The sequence below is a fragment of the Gallus gallus genome, chromosome 6, assembly GCF_016699485.2.
Source record: "Gallus gallus isolate bGalGal1 chromosome 6, bGalGal1.mat.broiler.GRCg7b, whole genome shotgun sequence".
Classification (NCBI taxonomy): Eukaryota; Metazoa; Chordata; class Aves; order Galliformes; family Phasianidae; genus Gallus; species Gallus gallus.
In genome coordinates this window covers 24,623,081-24,640,728 of record NC_052537.1, presented here as the reverse complement: position 1 = coordinate 24,640,728, position 17,648 = coordinate 24,623,081, and the positions used below count along the sequence as shown (strand labels likewise).

Below are 17,648 nucleotides of genomic sequence, written 5' to 3'. Positions count from 1 at the left end.
ATTTTCTTATGGAAATCAGAAGTAGACTTGGGGTGAAATATGAGCCCAGTACTCAGCCTCCCCTTATACAAATGGAGTTTTGCAGACTTGTCACTGTCATTTTTTCCCAACAGTTCTCTTCTCTGCAGTGGAAGGTACTTGGTGGGCAGCAGTAGTGGGAGTACAACCAGTATATGCTTTGATTTGTGTTGCATTTTGTAGCACATCTTGCTGAAGATTCCCACTCTTTTATTAGCTTTCTCTAGCGTTCACAGGAATAAGCTATTAATGTCATATGGCTCCTGAACTACGCTTCAACAGATACACATGGGTTCAAGATGAGAAAATAGGTTTCCAATCCAGACTTTCTCAAAATAGGAGGAATGTGACTTGTGTTCTGTCTAGCATTTTTATTTTGGATAGGAGGCTTTTGGTTAATGTCAGTCCTGGAGGAGGGGAAAGCTGTCAAATTCTCCAGTATCCCAAATGCTCTTTGTATAGTGGCTACAGCCAAAGATGTTCAAGTGTTGGATTTTTGTTGAGATGAGTGAGTGTCTTCTTAATCATATGACAGCAGCATCAAGCTTTCCTGGTGAAAAACAAACAATAAAAAAGAGTAAGCAAAAACTAGCAAGTCCTAATAGGAATGTACACAAATGTCAGACAGCTGACTTGCAGAAAGCCTTTCTGCTTCTCTCTGAATTCCGACTGGAAGCTTGACTTTCCCTTGAAATTGAGGGAATATGTCTATGTTCTTTCCCATCACATCTGTCCCTCTCCTTGTTTTTGAAAGGTTTCTACTACTTTAGCCCATGGTATATATACATTGAGCACACCATCATAGATTCACTGCCTCCTTGTGGACTATGGAAAACTCCCTTCCCTGTGCGCTTTGTCCACCAGGTTGACTGAATAGCCTGATGCTGTTTGTGCAGGAGGAGCTCACTTGCAGATGTGGTCTCCCTGTTGCAAAGGGAAGTAGCTGTGACCTGAAATGTGATTCTCCTCATGGATGGGAGCTTACTATTAAGTGGCTTCTCTTACTGTGGCATGTATCCAAGCCATTGTGGAAGATCTGGGCATTTTTACTGATGTCTTTGGCGTGAGAGAATGAAATTCTTGGAGTTTGGAACTCTTCAGGAGCAAAAAAAAAAAAAAAAAAAAAAAAAATCAAACCAAAACAAAAAAGAGCAACAACAAAACACCAAAACAAATGAACAAAAACACCCTGATCTGAGATGAGAGTTTCTTGTAGTTCAGATGTCCAGCATTCTGAAAGCAAAATAGAGCCATTTCTCCTTGTGCCCATATGATACCTCTCTATGCCTCGAAAGCCTGAATGCTTGACATGACGGATTCTGGCTGAAATGTCCCATGTAAGACAAGTGCATAATCACTTTTCAAAGCTTCCCAGAAGAGGGTGAATAGCTGCAGGCAGGCAGACCTCTTCACTGCAGTGACTGAGCAGAGCTTCAGCTACAGAGCGTCAGTCTGCTCTCGGCAAGGAAAGCTCAAGTAATGGTTTCCCATCTCCAGCCTTGAGGGGCCATGGTTATGCTATTGGGCTACACAGCCAGAGAAAACCAAGATCCTAATGGAAAACTTCTTGGAAGACTTAAGCTGCTCCTGCACATCTGTCCTCCTTTGGAAAAGGTATTATGTGTTGAAGTTATGAAATATTGTCAGAGGGGAAAGTGCTCTCTCCTCTCCAAAGATCCAAGAGCATCTAAGTGAATGTACATGGTTCAGCAGTGAATTGAGGGCTCGGAGAGCCAAAAACTGTACTCTCCGTTTACGGAGAGAACAGAAGTATGACTGTGCCAAAGACAGTTAAGTTGATACCTACTGGCCAGGAGTTGATATCTCTGCCCAACTTCATCTACTTTCACATTAATGTGAAAAACAAAGGTTTGCACAGACTGTGCAACTGGCCTCACATAGTGAAGTGACACATGGAGATGTGATATGGTTCTATTTGATTTAGCATATACCACTCTGTAGCCCAGGTTTCTGTGCAGTACCAGTTTATTGTTGTAAATGCTATGCATCCATTTGGAATCCTCCTCTGTTCATATTTAAAACTTGATTGTATTGTTAAAGCAATGAGAACGTCTTCGTGGTGAGGGTTTTTGTACTGACTAGCTTTGCTTTGATGTGCCTGCCAAACATCTGTGAGCTTTCTATATATTTTTCCCCTTGCCTTCAGAAAAAAGGCTGGTTACGTTTATTTGTGGATGAAATACTTTGCTAGGAATGGCTGTAAATCTGAAGGGCTGAAAATTGTCAAGTGAACTCATAGACAATAGTAACAGAGAATAAGGAATTAAGCCTGGTATGCAATCTGGAAAATAATTAAAATCGATAGGTTTCTTTCCTTGCTGGAATAGGGATATGTAGAAATTGGAAATCCAGCAATGCTTCTGATTTGGGAACTTTAAACCATTGTAAAGTGTGAACGCTGGGGTGAGACTACTGGGGAGGGCTTGAAAGTGCTGGAATCCTTGTTGGCCCAGACTGTGCTGCATGGGCAAGAGCTCACTGCTGAAGGAGATGTCTGCTGTCTTCCTAAGTCTTCTGGTGCCCCACCAAAGTATCTCTGATTTAGATGAGCAGTGATTTTACTGGTACTAATACTGTTAGCTGGACAGTCATGCTGTACTGTTGAATCTATGTATTGCTAAACCTATGGGGGGGTGGCAGCTGGGGTAACAAGAAAATAACACTGTGTACAAACCCAAAAGGGAGCCTGGTACAATTGGTTTGGGTTTGTTGCACTTAAACTCTGGTTCAGTGTGATTTTCTTTCTTTTTCTTTTTCTTGATGTCCAGGTGATAAAGTAGCTACAGGAGTGCTGATGTTTTAAGAAACGGATAACAAAGAACTTTGTATTTCACTTTTCTGATTTATTTCTTTCATCAGGTGATACCATCACTGTAGGGGCAGTTTCTAATATTTTTTGCTAATATTAAAAACAAACAACAACAAAAAAAAGCAACCTGAGAAATGTGGCTGTGTGCAGCCCTGTGTTTCTGTGGGATCCAGAATCTCTAGAGAGAGGGCTTGAAGGGGTAATGGCATGATTTAAGATTTGCATGAACAAATCTAAATCTCTGGGCTTTACAAGTTGAACTCCTATCCCACATACAATCATGTTGTGAGTTGGCCTCAGGACACAAATGTGATACTGATGACCAAGAGCTGCCTTTGCTTGCAGCTGGCTTTCAGGAAGTCCAGCCTCTTATTGAGCACTTTGTTATGATTCAAAGTACGGAGTTTTTTGGCATGTTTTCTTTGTTGGGCTTGAGATGCTGAGAGAGAATATAAACTCTTTTGGGGCTTTTCACAACTCTCATTCCCAAAAATCCCCGTCTGCCAGCTTAGGGAGTTGCTGGAAGTGCTGTATCAGTGCTGCAGAGATAATCATCAGTGGTGTCTGCAGTGGTGCTCAACAGCTTTTGGCTCAGTCAAGGAATGTGCCCTTAATATAGCCAGGGTGCCCCAGATGTACTTGCTGTATCGGTACAGAGAAGAACTGTTGAATCTGCTGCAAGGCTCTCTAGCCACGCTTGTGTTTGGCTTGGACACTGTCATCCCATGCTTGGAGCTGGAGTGTGTGTTGGCAGCAGGGAATCGTTGTCACAGAGTAATTCTGAGCACAGAGGAGTCAAACTAAAGTTCATTTTGTTCTCTCTTCAAACTTACAGCAGGTTCAAGTGGGCAGGGGGTGCCTTAGCTGCTTTCTTTTTGAGCTGTTTTGGGTTTTTTAATCAATAACTCCTCTCTGTAGTAAGTCTTTTGCTATATGTGAATTAAACCTTGTGCTCCTGAGACTTGATGCTGGTTAGAGACAGGCATCTTGCTTGCAAAATAAGTCTGTGTGCCAATCCCATTTTAAATGGTATAGCTGTAGGCATAGAAATAGTGGTATGGGATCACACTTAGACATGTGCATAACAGAGATAACTGTTTTTAAAAAACAAATTAAAAATCATTCAAGTAATGAAGTAGCAATGCTTCCTGAAAGCTAAAAGCCAAGAATAGTCTAAAGAAAGACTCAGGTGCAGCTTGTGTAGCTTTGAGACACATGTATGCTGATGTCTGACAGCAGTGACTGAAGGCAGGGCTGTTGGGTGCCCTTCTTCCTTCACTTCTGTTTCTCCTCACTACCTTTGCTTAGATGAAATGTTGGTTATCATATCTAGTTGCAGTAGTAGTTTTAAGCAGCAAATGAGAGAGCCCCTGAGCTCCAACCTGACTGTATCCCAAGGTGTGTTATATGCAGGTAAGCCATGTTTTGGGTTTCTTTAGCAGCAAATGTTTGGACTAGAAATATTGGTGTGTGGTTTGTTTTTATTTGTGGTGGTTTTTTGTTTTTGTTGTTGTTGTTTTAGCTTCTCCTTTTTTTTTTTTCCCTAGTCTCAAACCTTCATCTGGCTTTTTTTGGTTGCCAGTTAAGCAATACCTGTGTCTGTTGCAAATCTTCGTTGAGTTTGGAGAGCGAGTACATGCAGGACTCTTCCTCTGTAGGACTGACATCTTTGTAGCTAATTTCCAGGACCTCATCTGGAGATGCTGTTTTGCTTCCTTGGCTCTGTCGTGGAATTGGAAAACTGAGCTGTGAATAAATAAGCATGGGCTCATCCAAAGGCCTGAGTTGTAGCTGGAAGGAAAACATGAGGCAGGCTGGAAGTGGCAGCCCAGAACAGCGGTAAGCTCGAGGCTAGCTGCTCTGTGGTGCAGGCATGGCCCTTGGTGGGGTAACCAGGCCTCTTCACAGATGGGCTTTTTTATTTCTGTGAGAATGTAACCCAGGCTATGACTCTGCCCCCGCCTGACTAGGACACGTGGTCTGAAGGCATTTTACTTTCCTGCTAAATACCTTTACTGAACAGGAGAGCAGAGCTGCGTGGATAATACAGGTCAAAATAAAACACATCCTACTTTCATAAATAAACTACAGTGTGAACCTTGTTAGAGCTCTAAAAATAGAGGTGAAAATGGCATGAAATGAGTAGCTCCATTCCTTTGTGGTGATGGGCAGTAAGTGCTGGCAAGCAGTAGAAAAAAACAGGCCAGGAGCAGAGAGATTGCCTCTGCTTCAAGATAGTCAGCTCCCTGACTCACATGTAACAGGCTGCCCAGAAAAATAGTCAAAACTAGTAAGAAAAGTGTGAAGTTGGTTAGTTAATGGTGTTGTTTATCCTATTTTCTATGGAAAGCAAGGAAGAAAGAGGAAGATACCTGCATCTCCTGGTGGAAAAAGACAGGGAAAGACAGGGAAAGCTGTAGCCATGGTGACATCTTTAAGTCACATCAGCAAATGCCAAATGTCATACAGAGCTCTGAATTTTAATAAGTATTATCTTCTCCGTAGAGATCAGGACTTAAAGAAACAAATGTGAGCAGAGTTGACTAAATGCTTCTTGGAGCAGTAAGGTGAAAAGGTGCTCTTGAGATCCCTTCCTTCTGTCACATATCATTTGTTGCATCCAAATAGAAGCAAATCAATTCATTAGTCAACCTAAAAGATGCTAATTGCTCAGTTGCTCTTGCTGGAGGTGCCCTGTTGCTTAACTTCAATTTTACTGCAGTGAACTCTAGCTTACCCCTCCAAATGTTCACATAGTTACTAAATGGGACGTTTTGGCATAAATTTTCAGGGTATGTAAGTTTTTGTTAAACTGTAGCATTCCAACATCATAATTAGTATGGCAACTAACAGACCTACCCAAAGACTTATTTACTATCCAGTCTGGTTTACACTACCAGAGCCATGCCTCTGTGATCTGTGTTTTTTATGGCAGTGCCTAAGGCTCAGCTGAGATCAGGGTCCTGTTGTGCTAGACATTTAGGCCTTGTCTCCAGAGAATGGTTGTCAACAGAAGTGTTAGATAAAGGGAACACTGTTCAAATTTGGATGATGGGGGAGGGGAAGGGAAGTAAGTAAGACTTTGGGGGGGGAAAATCTTCCCCCTGGAAAAGAATCAGTTTGGTTTTCAGTTCTTCTGCAGAGAACTCCCCACAGCTAGTCCAGCTCCCAGTAGCAAGACAATCCTCTTTGTCCTAATGGGGTATTGCTTCTCAAAGGCTTTCCAGAATACATCAGACACCACTCAGCTTTGAGCTCTGATGGGGAGAGCAAACCCAAACCAACTAAACCTGGGCTTGGTGTACTCCATCAGTATGTGGATGTGCCCGTGGTGCCCCTGCCTTCTAGCCAGCTGCTTCTCAGAGGTAAAACTCCTCAAGATCTGCAAAAAGTGAGATCCTGAAAAGCAGAGATCTGCAGCATGCCAGAATTTCACTTTTCTATTATGTTGGCATCGGAGTGATTCCAGAAAAATAGTTGCCTAAGCAAAGAAAGTGTGATGCACTGGCAGCACGGTGTCCAGGCAGTCTAATGTGTCCTCTTTTGGTAGCATTGGACTGAGGAGAGGGAAAGGCTTGATGTTGCAAACACTAATAGGGTAAGCTTAAGTGGCTGCCTGTTGAAAAGATAAACTGTGTGCCTCTTTGTCATCCATTTAACAGGTCAAGGTAATCCCTTACTGTGCTGCTTATGTATTTTAAGTGGCTCTGTATTGTGTATTGCATGTGTATTCCTAATGGAGGGTCTGCAAACCTCTGCTTTTCACCCAGGGACAGCATGACTCCTACCCTTATTTCGCAGTTGATCTGTTCCTAGTGGAAAGGAATAAGCCTCACAGTGTTATATTTGTCTTGTTTCAGCTCTGTGAAATGCATAGAGATTGACAAGTTTTCTGTATCTCGCTTCATTAATTTGCCTGGCTGACCCTTACTTAGTATCAGATCACTTCAGTGATTAATGCTGGCAAATCTGTGTTTTGTTTGAGAATATTTAAATATTGGAATTCTGACTTATTGCATACTTGACTGTGCCTTTCTGGAGGCAAAGTGGCAACTGACACAGGTGGCAAGCCAGCCTTTCTCTGAATAATAGGAAAGTTGTTGCTTCCATAGTGCAAGGCTTCATGAAGTGCTCTTAGTCTCAGATCTGTATAGAGCACCAAAGGCTAAATACCTCTCTCTAAAGTCAGTGTCCCAGGTGACACAGCTAAGCAAGCTGTAAGGAAATGGCACTCTTACTGCCATATAGCAAAAACTCTGTGGAGATGCTCAAGCATTCTTCCTACCCAGCGGCTAAGCCAGACTCCTTGCCAAATATTTTCTGCAGCATAGGAGTGCTTTTCTGTTGAGAGAGAAGATGAGCATCTTATCAGAAGTTTCTGTCTCAGCAGCTTCTGTGTATTCACCTTCTCTTCTTACACTGCCGATGCACCTTTTTGTTTGAGCTAATGGAACCAGAAACCCCACTAACTCCTGTTTGATTTTCAATTCTGCATGGATAAGCTCAGGTTTCCCCTCCTAAAGGTGAATGTCCTCTTCTGTTTCCACCTGCATAGGCTGTTTCCATAGCCTGGATCTTCATATCACAGTTAAAGGTAAAAGGCAAATCTTTCCTTGTTTTTTTTTTTTTTTCCCTCTATTTTTTTCTATCTGTTTTCCTCCAGTAGCTCAGAATGGGTCAGTCCAGCTGAGCAAAACATAGTAATATGCCTGTAAGTCTCTACATTGCAAAGAAGTTCGGAAAAAACCTTCTGAAAATGCTGAAGTGGGTTTGTAATCTCTTCTGGGGAGTGTGGGTGATACTGCTTGCCATGTATGTCCTTGTCCAATGCACTGCAGCTCATTAATTGGCAGCCTGCTAGCTCAGGGAGCTCTGTAGCCTGCTATTCATCACTCTGGTACTCGTTTCTGAAGCTGTCATTTCCTGTTGCCCTGTGCAGGCAGCTCTTTGAGGCTCAGCTCCCGGGGTCACTGCAGAAACATGGCTTGAATGAAGCTCAGGAGAAAAGTAATGAAGCGGTGTCTGAGGGCGAGTGGAGCATTCAGCTTCTTACATCAGTGTTTGTGATAATGTACCATCTGGGCTACGGTCTTGCCAGATCTAGTAAATAGAACTGGACAGAAGCTGTATTTGGAAAGCAGAGCTTCAAGGAACATCCGGGATATGGAAATGGCCATTTCTGAGATGGCCGAGTGCTGTGCGGTGCTGCTCTGCACACTGAGCTGGGCACCAGGAGACCAAAGTGTCTCCCTTCCTTTAGCAGGAGGAGCCTTATGGCTCTGAAGGATTCCACAGGGCTGTTTGCAAAAGGCAATGTCTTTAGTTAGGTAGCTCAGCTGTGCTTCGGCCTGAGCCAATATCACTGCCTGCTTTATCTCCTGACTTCTGCTGGATATAGTATGGTCTTTGTTCCTCCCTTCAAGCTCTTGTCCAGTGCTTGCTGGATTCTGCCCTGAGGTTACTGAAGTCTGTCTCAGAGGTGGATGCTGTATTTTTGACTGAAATATGGGATTCGTATGTGACTCTAGCACCTGGAGTGCTGTTTTGTACTCTGCTGGGATCACTCCTTGTCCACAGTCTCTTTTTCCTGAATCCGTGTGGCTTTGAGGATTTCCCAGTAAGCAAATGACATCACATTCTCTGAAGATGTCAGAAAAAGAAATGAAAAGGAAAACAACTTGTCGCTCTGTGTGGGATGTGAATACTGGCTATTCTCTGCTGCCTGTAAGGGCTGTCTCCTATATGCTGGGTCTGGGGGTCTGTAACTTCTTAAACCACTAGGAAGTAATTTGTAATCTCTGGACAGGATTATCATCAGGCCCATTTGAAAGCTTGTTCATGTTTTCCTAGAGAAAGTTTGGACACAAAATATGTTTGCTTTAAGATTAAGTCGTGTGAAGGTAAAGGAAATTACATGCAAGTTTGACTATTGCACCCTGTTGGCTGACCACAGAAAACTCAACCCCACAACTGGTAATGAGAGCCTCCATTGGTTCCTGGGTCTGAGATGCTCCTATGGGCTGGAAAGCCCTCTATTTGCATGCTTTCACTGTAACCCTTGGCTCTGGGAAATCTGCTGCAGGCATAGCCTTTCTGAAGGCAATGAGTTGCTCTTTGGCTGCCACAGAGCGATCACCTGGATCTGCATGTGCTGCACTGCTTGCCTCAGTCTTTTTCTATCCACACCTCAACAAACCCACTTGGAGCTGGGGATTCTTTAAGTTACTGATGGCTACAGACATGGAGTCCATGATATCATTTTGGCAGGCTCACTGAACCCTCACTCTGATCTATAAAGTAGGTGTAAATGCAGAAATTATATGCTGCTGGAGAGGAGATGACTGAACAGGCTTTGAGTAGGGCAAGGGAAGACTTATTGCTTGGCTTCCCTACTTGGGCTGGATCTTCCTAACAGTAAAAGTACTAAGTAGGTAAAGAACGGAAGTCCTATTGGAAATAGAGATGAAAGTCTGTAGGCTGTAATTAAGAACACAGCAAGGAAAGTGGTCCGTGAATGACCTGAATGATCAGAGAAGCTGTACTGAAAGAGATGGGCTGCAGTTGGCATCCTCACTGGTCAGCTTCTGAGAGCTTGTGTAGCAAGAGAGGAAGGCACTGCACGGGTACCACATGATGCCTGTACAGACCCCACACACAGTTTTTGTACTGGCTATTAAGTCAGTGTAGTCTTTAGCAGTCTTACCTTAGGGGTTACTACAATCAAAGATTTCTTTGCTGAGGAGTACGTGTAGATCTCTCACTTTACAAGAGAAAGAAAATAGAGTGAAAGAAAGAAAAAACTGATCTGTATTGCAATCAGACTTGAAGGTCAGGCAGGAAATCCTGTTTCCAAGCCAATTAGATGGAAAAAGGAAAATCTACAGTAAGTATTTTCTGCAATACCTATGTTGGTTCTGCAGGTCACATAACAGGATCAGGCTGGCCAGCATACCAGTGCAAGTCAGTAGCCTTCTGAAAGCTATTTAGCTATGGTGGATCTTGTTTTGCTCAGTTACTGAGCAGTGCTTGGCATCCACAGGCTGACAGCTGCAGCCAGGCTGCCTATGCAATACAGCATGCCCACCAAAAGATAGCTTTGTTCCTTGTTGTGATTGATAGTTCCTCTGAGTAAAGCTCTCCTCTCTTAGTTCCTTTTGTTTCTGTACTGAACAAAAGCTGTGAACCACAAACTGCTTGGTTTATATAGAATGCACACACTGCAGACAGTTTCACCATGAGGTGTTCATGAAACTAAGTAAAGCAGGAAGAGAAAGACTGTATTAAATTCATTTTCAGAAGGCATCAGTATATTTGAAACTTGAAATATCTTTTCCTTTTTGCAACTTGCAACCTGCTGGCTTTCTCATTGCTCTGTTCTCCTTCAGCCTCAGTAGCCTGTGATGCTGGCCAACGTTTGGGCATGATGACTATTTTGCAACTGGTAAAGCCAGTGGTACTTTCTTCTTGGGGAAAGCTGGTGACATAGAGCTTGGTGGGACTTTGCCTGGGATTTGCAGGCAATTTCCAAGACTTTTGCATAGCTGTTAATGCAATGGTGCATTTATTTCCTGGCTTTAAGGACACAACGGGTGTAGTTTGTACTGGATTATACAATGGCCTCGTGGATGTACGTGCCAATTTTTGAGAACGTGTTTGGCAGATTCCTTCATTCCAGCTGTGTCAATACATGAGCTTCAGGTCTTTTTTTCTTTTTTTTCTTAAAGCAAAACAAAACAAAAACAAACAAAAAAAAAAAAAACAGGGAGGGGAAGCCCTTAGGTATCTACTGAGCCATAGCAAATAGCTGCAGATCCAGCACATGGGGAGTTTAACATTATCAGAGCACTAAGATAAACTGTGCATTTTACACTTACTTGTACGTGCATAAATTCACTATTATAATAAGAGATAAGCATGTAAGTATTTTTCCCAGTGTGTACCTCTGGAAGTCTTACCACCTACTAGCATATAAGATTTGAACAAATACAGTAATGTGGTATTTCCTCATTGTCTCTTACTCCAAATATCCTTCGTCTCTACAAGTGATGTAACCCATCAAGTATTAGAGCTGATTTGTATATTATCCAGTTTTTGCTTTTCCCATGAATTTTTCCCATGTTCTAAACATTTCTGCTTATTCCAGAAGTACGAGAAAATGCAGTTCCAATCCCAGTTGAAGACTAGAATGATATTTATTTGAATGCAGAGGTCAGGGTGTGAATTTCTACATATGTTTATGCATATAATGTGATGTGAAAAAAATCCAGGCAAGCTAGATGTTTAAGCCAGAATCTGAGATTCACATGGGGGCTCTCAATTGAGCACTTATGTACACACCTAGTCAGCTCATCTACTCTTGGTCCAGGAAAAACTTGTGTGGCAGCAATAATTAAGATATTTTATTCACATGTGGTGCATCCTCCATGCCAGCTAATTCTGCAACCAAAAGAATTGAGTATAGCAGCAAGGGGGAGAGGTACTAAAGGCACAGCTGAAGAGCTTCCATCTGCCAACCTCATGTGATTGGTAGTAGGGGTGGAGGACGATGGCTAACTGGAAGGATTGGGATAGCAAGTCCATGACCACATAGATTGGAAGCAAGTAGTTACCTTCACAGGTAGTTATTGCAAGGAAAAAATGACTCTTTCCCTGGTAACACCACACAAACTTTGGGATTCATTTCTGATTTCTCTGAATTCAGTAATAACTAAAGCAGTGCAAGGAATTCAATCCCCTGTGCTGCTGCTGAGCCCTCAGTATTAGCTGTTTAGCTATTACTATCAGCTATTGCCGGAGAACAGCAAACCCTGGTCTCAGTTCTTGGCCTTCTATTCCAACTTTTAGCTCCGTAAAGTGAAGTGCTGTTCTGTTAATAGCCAAAAAAATGATATCAGCAGAGACTAGCCATCCAGAAGTCCCCACCTCCTACTTCCCATCTCCTCCCTCACCTCAGGAAGCCCTCTTCTCAGACATTGTTTCCATCACCAAATTAAGCCAAAACTGCTGTAACCTTTACCTTGAAAACACAACTTTGTGTTCAGATTCCTCCTAAAAAAGTTAGAGGAGAGAAAAGTGTCTCCAGTGCATTCTATATTTGCTTTGGGTTCACAAGGCTCTTAAGTGATGCTCTTAAGCTGAAGCTGCTGTTATGTTTGTGCAGGGTTTCTTGTAAAATGCTGAAGCAAGGCATTGGAGTGTGCAACCATTTTCTTCAGTATTAGATGGGCTGACTCTTGACTGTCTTTGACTCTACAAATTTGAGTATTTGAGAAGAGAGGGGAAAATGCTCCCATTCCTTCAAAAAACAAACAAAAAAAACCACAACAAAACAGTAGCACTAGAGTTGCTATGTTTGTAGTTCCCCATTCAGCTTTTAGTGGTCTGATGGAAAACCTCTTTCATGGCTCATATAGAAATTGCAATTCCCCTGGCAGCTGACAGGTTTTCTCCCGTGCTGGACCACCAGAAGAGGAACTACAGGCAAGATACCTTCTTCTTTTCTCTCACATGAGAAATCTAGCAACTCTGCTGCCCAGTCAGAGCAATGTGAGGTTCTTGGGGTATTTCCTCAGCAAATTTGAAAATCTCCTGGAGAGGAACAGTAATATAGGCTGTAGAGGGTTTGGTTTTTTGTTTACTCCTGAAGTTGTACCTAGAGGTCAACCACAGTAGTTGCAAGTGAGGTTAGCACCCTTGTACGCTTGATTGCTTTTGAAGACATTTAGGGTTGCAGTGCTTTGCAAAATCAGGCTTCCACTTGGAAGTGAGTTTGCCCCTGGAAATGCATAGCTACTGTGCTGCTCTAGGATGTAGCTCTAGGACTTGAGCCAGTTGGGTTGAAAGGATCGTGACACAGTTGAGCTGAAATTCTAACATGTGGCCCAGTTTGATTTGGTATGGCACATAAAAGGCTGTGAATCTGTGCTGTGAATCTTCATTATGTTCCAGTGGGATGTCTGGTACAAGCCTTTCTTCCTTTAGCACATCCTTTGTTTGAGCCCTGCTTCCATCTTTAAAGGGAGGTAAACCTTGCTTATGGCTGAATGGTGGCTGCAGTGAAATCTGCGGTGCACACAGGCTGAGAAACCCTGTGTTTGAAGATGAAAGCTGCCTTTAATATTTCACTGCCTTTAATAATTCACCCAGAGATGACAGCCTCAGTCTGCTGTGCAGTGACTCACATATGGACCTCTATACCCTAAACCACAGTAAGGGCCATGTGAGGAGGACCTCTTGCGTGTATGCCCATATATAACAGAAAGATGCTTCTTTTGTGAATCATAAGCATGTAAAATGCTCTGAAATCAGGCACTGGCCTTATTTCATGTAATTTCAGTGCTGTCAACCAGGTACTTTTGCCAAATGCGTAGGAATGAGCAGCCCAGTGCAGAGAGAAGAGCCAGCATGTACAATGGTAATATCTAACAGTATATGGACACTGCAGTGAAAGTTTAGGAAGTGGGTGTGAGAACATGCTTACTGCAGAAAATCCCTCATGCAAAATGCTACTTCTGATGTCTTTCTTCTTCTGCATGTTCTTTGGAGGTCTGTCCAAAGCAATTATAACTGACTTCTCTATGTGTATCAAATATACATGCACTGTGTGGGAAGTAAGAGCTCCAGAGGAGAGGAAAAAGCAAGTGCCTGCATCTGTACAGCAATAGTCGCACCCGAGCTGTTCTTTGAAGAAGCTGATAGCATCTCTGAATGAAAATAGTCAGCTGTTGGCGTGAAAACGTCTGTGTGCCGTATTTGAAGAGGCCTGATAGCATCTAGTACTGCTTTGCAGGACAACTAAAATTGTTGGAACTGTCTTTTGAGATTTCTTGATCTATGGCAAAAGGACTTAAAAGGTAGCAGCTGAAGTGCAAAGAGCACATGTTAGATATGCCAGAATGCTTCTTGAGTGTGGTTTTTCCAAGACTCTTGAGAGGTGGAGTGTTACTGAAGTGTTTGTTTAGAAGAATGTGTTGTCCACTCATGCAGGAGAGATTCCTTTTCCCTTTTTACAGCGTTACTACCCTTGTTTACTTTCGTTAATCTAAAAGTTGACAGTAAAAATCTGCAGAGAACTTAATGGCTGAGGGGAGAATTAGAGACCAACATTCAGCAAGATCACGCTATTTTTTTTTTTTAAGACTTTTGTGGCACCTCATAAGCTACTGTTGTTCAAGCCCTAAATTTTCCTGTCTGTGTGGAGAAATGGACAATATGGAAGCACAGATGGGTGAGGGTCAATATAAGCAAAACTTTCACAAAATATGGTCCTTTAACTGTTTTCTAGTGGTTTCCCATAGGATTGGTTGGTGATAAGCCTTGCTTCTTTAGTTCTACATTCTTAGAGCCTTTTGGAGAGAGGACTGGGAATATAATTAAAAGCAGGATTATGATTTTTAGAATCATTTTTTTGGGTCACTTATTCTTAAATGTTACTAATCTGTTTCACAGTCATCATTAAAAGTGTGTAGGGCAAGTGGAACCTTTCATCTCTTAATAGCTGATGTAGATCCATACCAGAATCTGAGTTATCAGAAACTAGATGGACCCTGTGAGCATTGAGATATCTTGGCTATTGCAGCAAATGATGCTGACATATGCCAACCAAAAAGTCATCTCATGCTGGGAGAATGTTGCATGCTTACCTTAGAAATTCATATTCCTGGATTAATATTAGGGCACAGTTTTGAGTAATGCAGCAAAACTTGAGCTGAGCTTGGTGCCGTGGCTACAGCTCTCTACGTGCCTCCTCTGGGACTGAAACTCCCTTTGAATCCTTACCAGGGCTGAGGGCTGGGTAATGATCTCCATCTGGGCATCCATGCCACATCAGCTTTAGAGCTGCATTTTGATGTCTGAGAGTCAGAGGCATCTGTAAGGGTTAACTCGAGCTACAAGTCACTGCCTAATTTTTACAGATGGTGTGAGTGCAAGAGCGAACCTCAGACTGGCTTGGCAGCGCACACAGATAACTTTACATAATTCCATGCAGATGTTGCTGTAGAATGGTTTTAATAATGAATTGTGAAGTCGAGCTAAACTCCAGCATAGAGAGAAAACTCAAAATTAATGCAATATTTTGTTCTGTTTCAAAAGTAAATTTTCTAACAACGTTTCTGCAATACTGTGATGGTTTTGGAAAGATGGCAGGGGGGACAAGCAGTAGTTGGCTTATTTTAGTCCTAACTTTCTGCAAACAAAGGCCAATCTGGTTAACTTGCCTGTAGACCAGGAACTCTGTGATCTTGCTAAATAAATAAATAGGTGGTGCTGGTGGGGCCAAATGGCAGCTGCCATCATATTTTTGATGGATTGGCAGTGCAGAGCAAGCTATGGCATTAGCAGCTGGGCAGATTTGCTTTCTGCAAGTTGTGGGTGTCACATACAAGCTGCATTGTGGCACTTAACCTGACCTTCAGCCACTTTCTTCTAGGAGCCTCTTAGTTCTTCCCCTACGCTGTTATTTCCTTTCAGTAAAGGGCATGGCTAGGTGTGCCATCATAATTCCTATTTCTTACCTTGTAAAGTAGGAGCTACTTTAGCCATGCCTGCTTGGCCACTCTAAAACTCCACATTTTTCTTGTGAGCATCCATTTGGACTTTTCTTCTTTTAGTGTTTAATTACAAGCATGTTCTAAACTGTGTTTGCTACCCGTGTCGATACGTTACTGGTAAAATGAGCAACAACCATGAGGATGCGTTTTTGAAACTGTCTGGCAGATTCCAAGTGTTTGCTGCTGTGGCCTTCGTGGCAGGAGAATCCACCTCCTGCTGAGGAGGAATAACTAAATTTAAACTTTCCAACCATGAGCTTTGTGAAGCAAAGTTTCCAACCCTCTACTGGGCCAGAAAATGGAAAGCCTGAAAGCGTCTGAGCTCGGAGGGTAAATAAATAGAGCAACCTAGCAGCTGTGCTGTGGCAAGTGAGGGGGTTTGTTCCTTGGGGCACATGTCTCCCTGCAGCAGGCCCCAGGAAGGAAAATGAGGAATTCTAACTCCTGTCTTCCAGTAGAATCTTCCCCAACAAATTTTGATACGAATGTGGGAGGAGAAGGGTTGCAGAAGGGCTGTGTGGCCACCACATGAGTCTGTGATTTGCCATAAATTCATTAAGTGTGTGCCCCATCTATTTACAAACCAGCCCAGCTTGTCTCTGTCTTAGCTCATCACAGGCAGGTTCAGGTTCCTGTGAAATTTCTTGGTTTTATGATGGCCATTAAAGTATGTAAACTGTTCTGAAGCGCTTGTGCAGAAATAACTGCTTTCTCATCTCCCTTTGGGGAGGCTCTGAAACTGGTGTTGAACAATAGCTTGTGCTATTCTGACAAATAAGCTTGCATTTCTGGGGAGATATTATAGAAGGTAAAACACTTCCATTGTTTTCTTCACTTTTTATTGTCCTGTATCTTAACCCTGTCCTTACCTGATGGGAGCAGCATGTAGTTCTACTTGGAACTGAGAGCCATGATTTGTTGGGTGAACAGCTCTACATTGAACTTAACACAAGAGTCTATAACTGAATGCAACGAAGGAAGAAAAGAGGCAAGGATAGTTACAACAGGGATGCACTTAACTAAAAGTTGGATGTAGATTGTAGATTGTAGGTGAACCATCCATAGCTGTGACCTAAAGGTTGTCTCAGTAGAGTTCATTGTCATTAATGTTTTTATAAACGGTGATGGAAACATGGAGGTTCAGATGGGAAGGCAAATAGCTTGTGCTTACAGCCTGAAGTCATGTTTCAGTTGTTTTTTCTCCTCTTATTTCTATTCTGTGCAGTACTCCCTGGGGTTTTGGATTTTGGTCATGATTGTTGAATAACAGCCACAGTGACAAGTGTGATAGAAGTACTTATTTCCTAATCTGAAATTTGTGCCCTTCTGTTACTTTCTAACTCCCATCTTTTTTTATTTTGATGATGCACCTTATCAGGATTTGTGCTATCTCCTTCATTTCCCCTGTGCTGAGGAAATATTTCAATTCTGTAGATGTACACATTGCAAAAACTTTGAGAGACTGAACTAAATAACTTAAATCAGAGTTGTTACGGATAGATTTCAGATTTCTTAAAAGAAGCTGTTCCTTTATAACTTACTTCTTTATTTTATTTTTATGACCTGCTTGTGCACCCGTCTGGCACTGTGAGAGTGTCTGATAGAAACGGCCTCTTTCTAGGAGGCTGCAGAGTGATTTAAACCTACTCTAAATGTTCTGACTCTATACCTGTTTCTCAGTGGCATCTCACTATTCTTGCTCTTACTGTTGACTGAGCAACTTCTTTTGCTTCTTTTTGCAGGATGGTGGTTTGTGAGCACTGCAGAGGAGCAGGGCTGGGTCCCTGCTACATACTTGGAATCCCAAAATGGAACCAGAGATGACTCTGACATCAACACATCCAAAACAGGGGAAGGTATGGAAAGCTTTTTGTTATCAAGGGGAAACTGGTACTTGCTTTGCTTTGTGCCTTTCCACCTGTAGGAAACAACTTCGAAAACTCTTCCCACCTTTTGTGGCTGCTAATCCACTGCAGAACTCTTCTGATTTTTTGTATCAGCACATAAATTGTTGCAGAAGAAACTGGGGAAAAGCACATGCCTGCAATCCCTTTGTGACTCGGACTGTCACTGTAACAAAAACTTCTAAAGCAGAAATGATGTTCATTTTAATACTCTTAAACAATATGAAAACAACTTTTGTGCAAGTCCAAGCAGTATGTTCTAGTAGAGATCTTGGACTGTGTTGGCAGCTGAAGGAGAGAACTTGCATGGCTTATCTGCAGAAACTATATAAGTGAGAGCTGTTA

The 17,648-nt window shown here is 42.4% G+C and overlaps 1 protein-coding gene across 12 annotated transcripts in view; it reads left to right on the top strand.

The window, feature by feature from the left end:
* The window catches only part of SH3PXD2A (SH3 and PX domains 2A), a 234,666-nt gene that overhangs the window by 182,405 nt on the left and 34,613 nt on the right, over window positions 1-17,648 (top strand). For all 12 annotated transcript variants that reach the window (XR_001467193.4, XR_001467191.4, XR_001467192.4 and 9 more), the window contains one exon: window positions 17,142-17,255. Coding sequence is in view for 9 of the 12 variants with exons in the window: in XM_004942262.5 (XP_004942319.1) it covers window positions 17,142-17,255 (114 nt within the window). In the remaining 3 variants the exon portion in view is untranslated. The remainder of the gene's footprint in view (window positions 1-17,141; window positions 17,256-17,648) is intronic.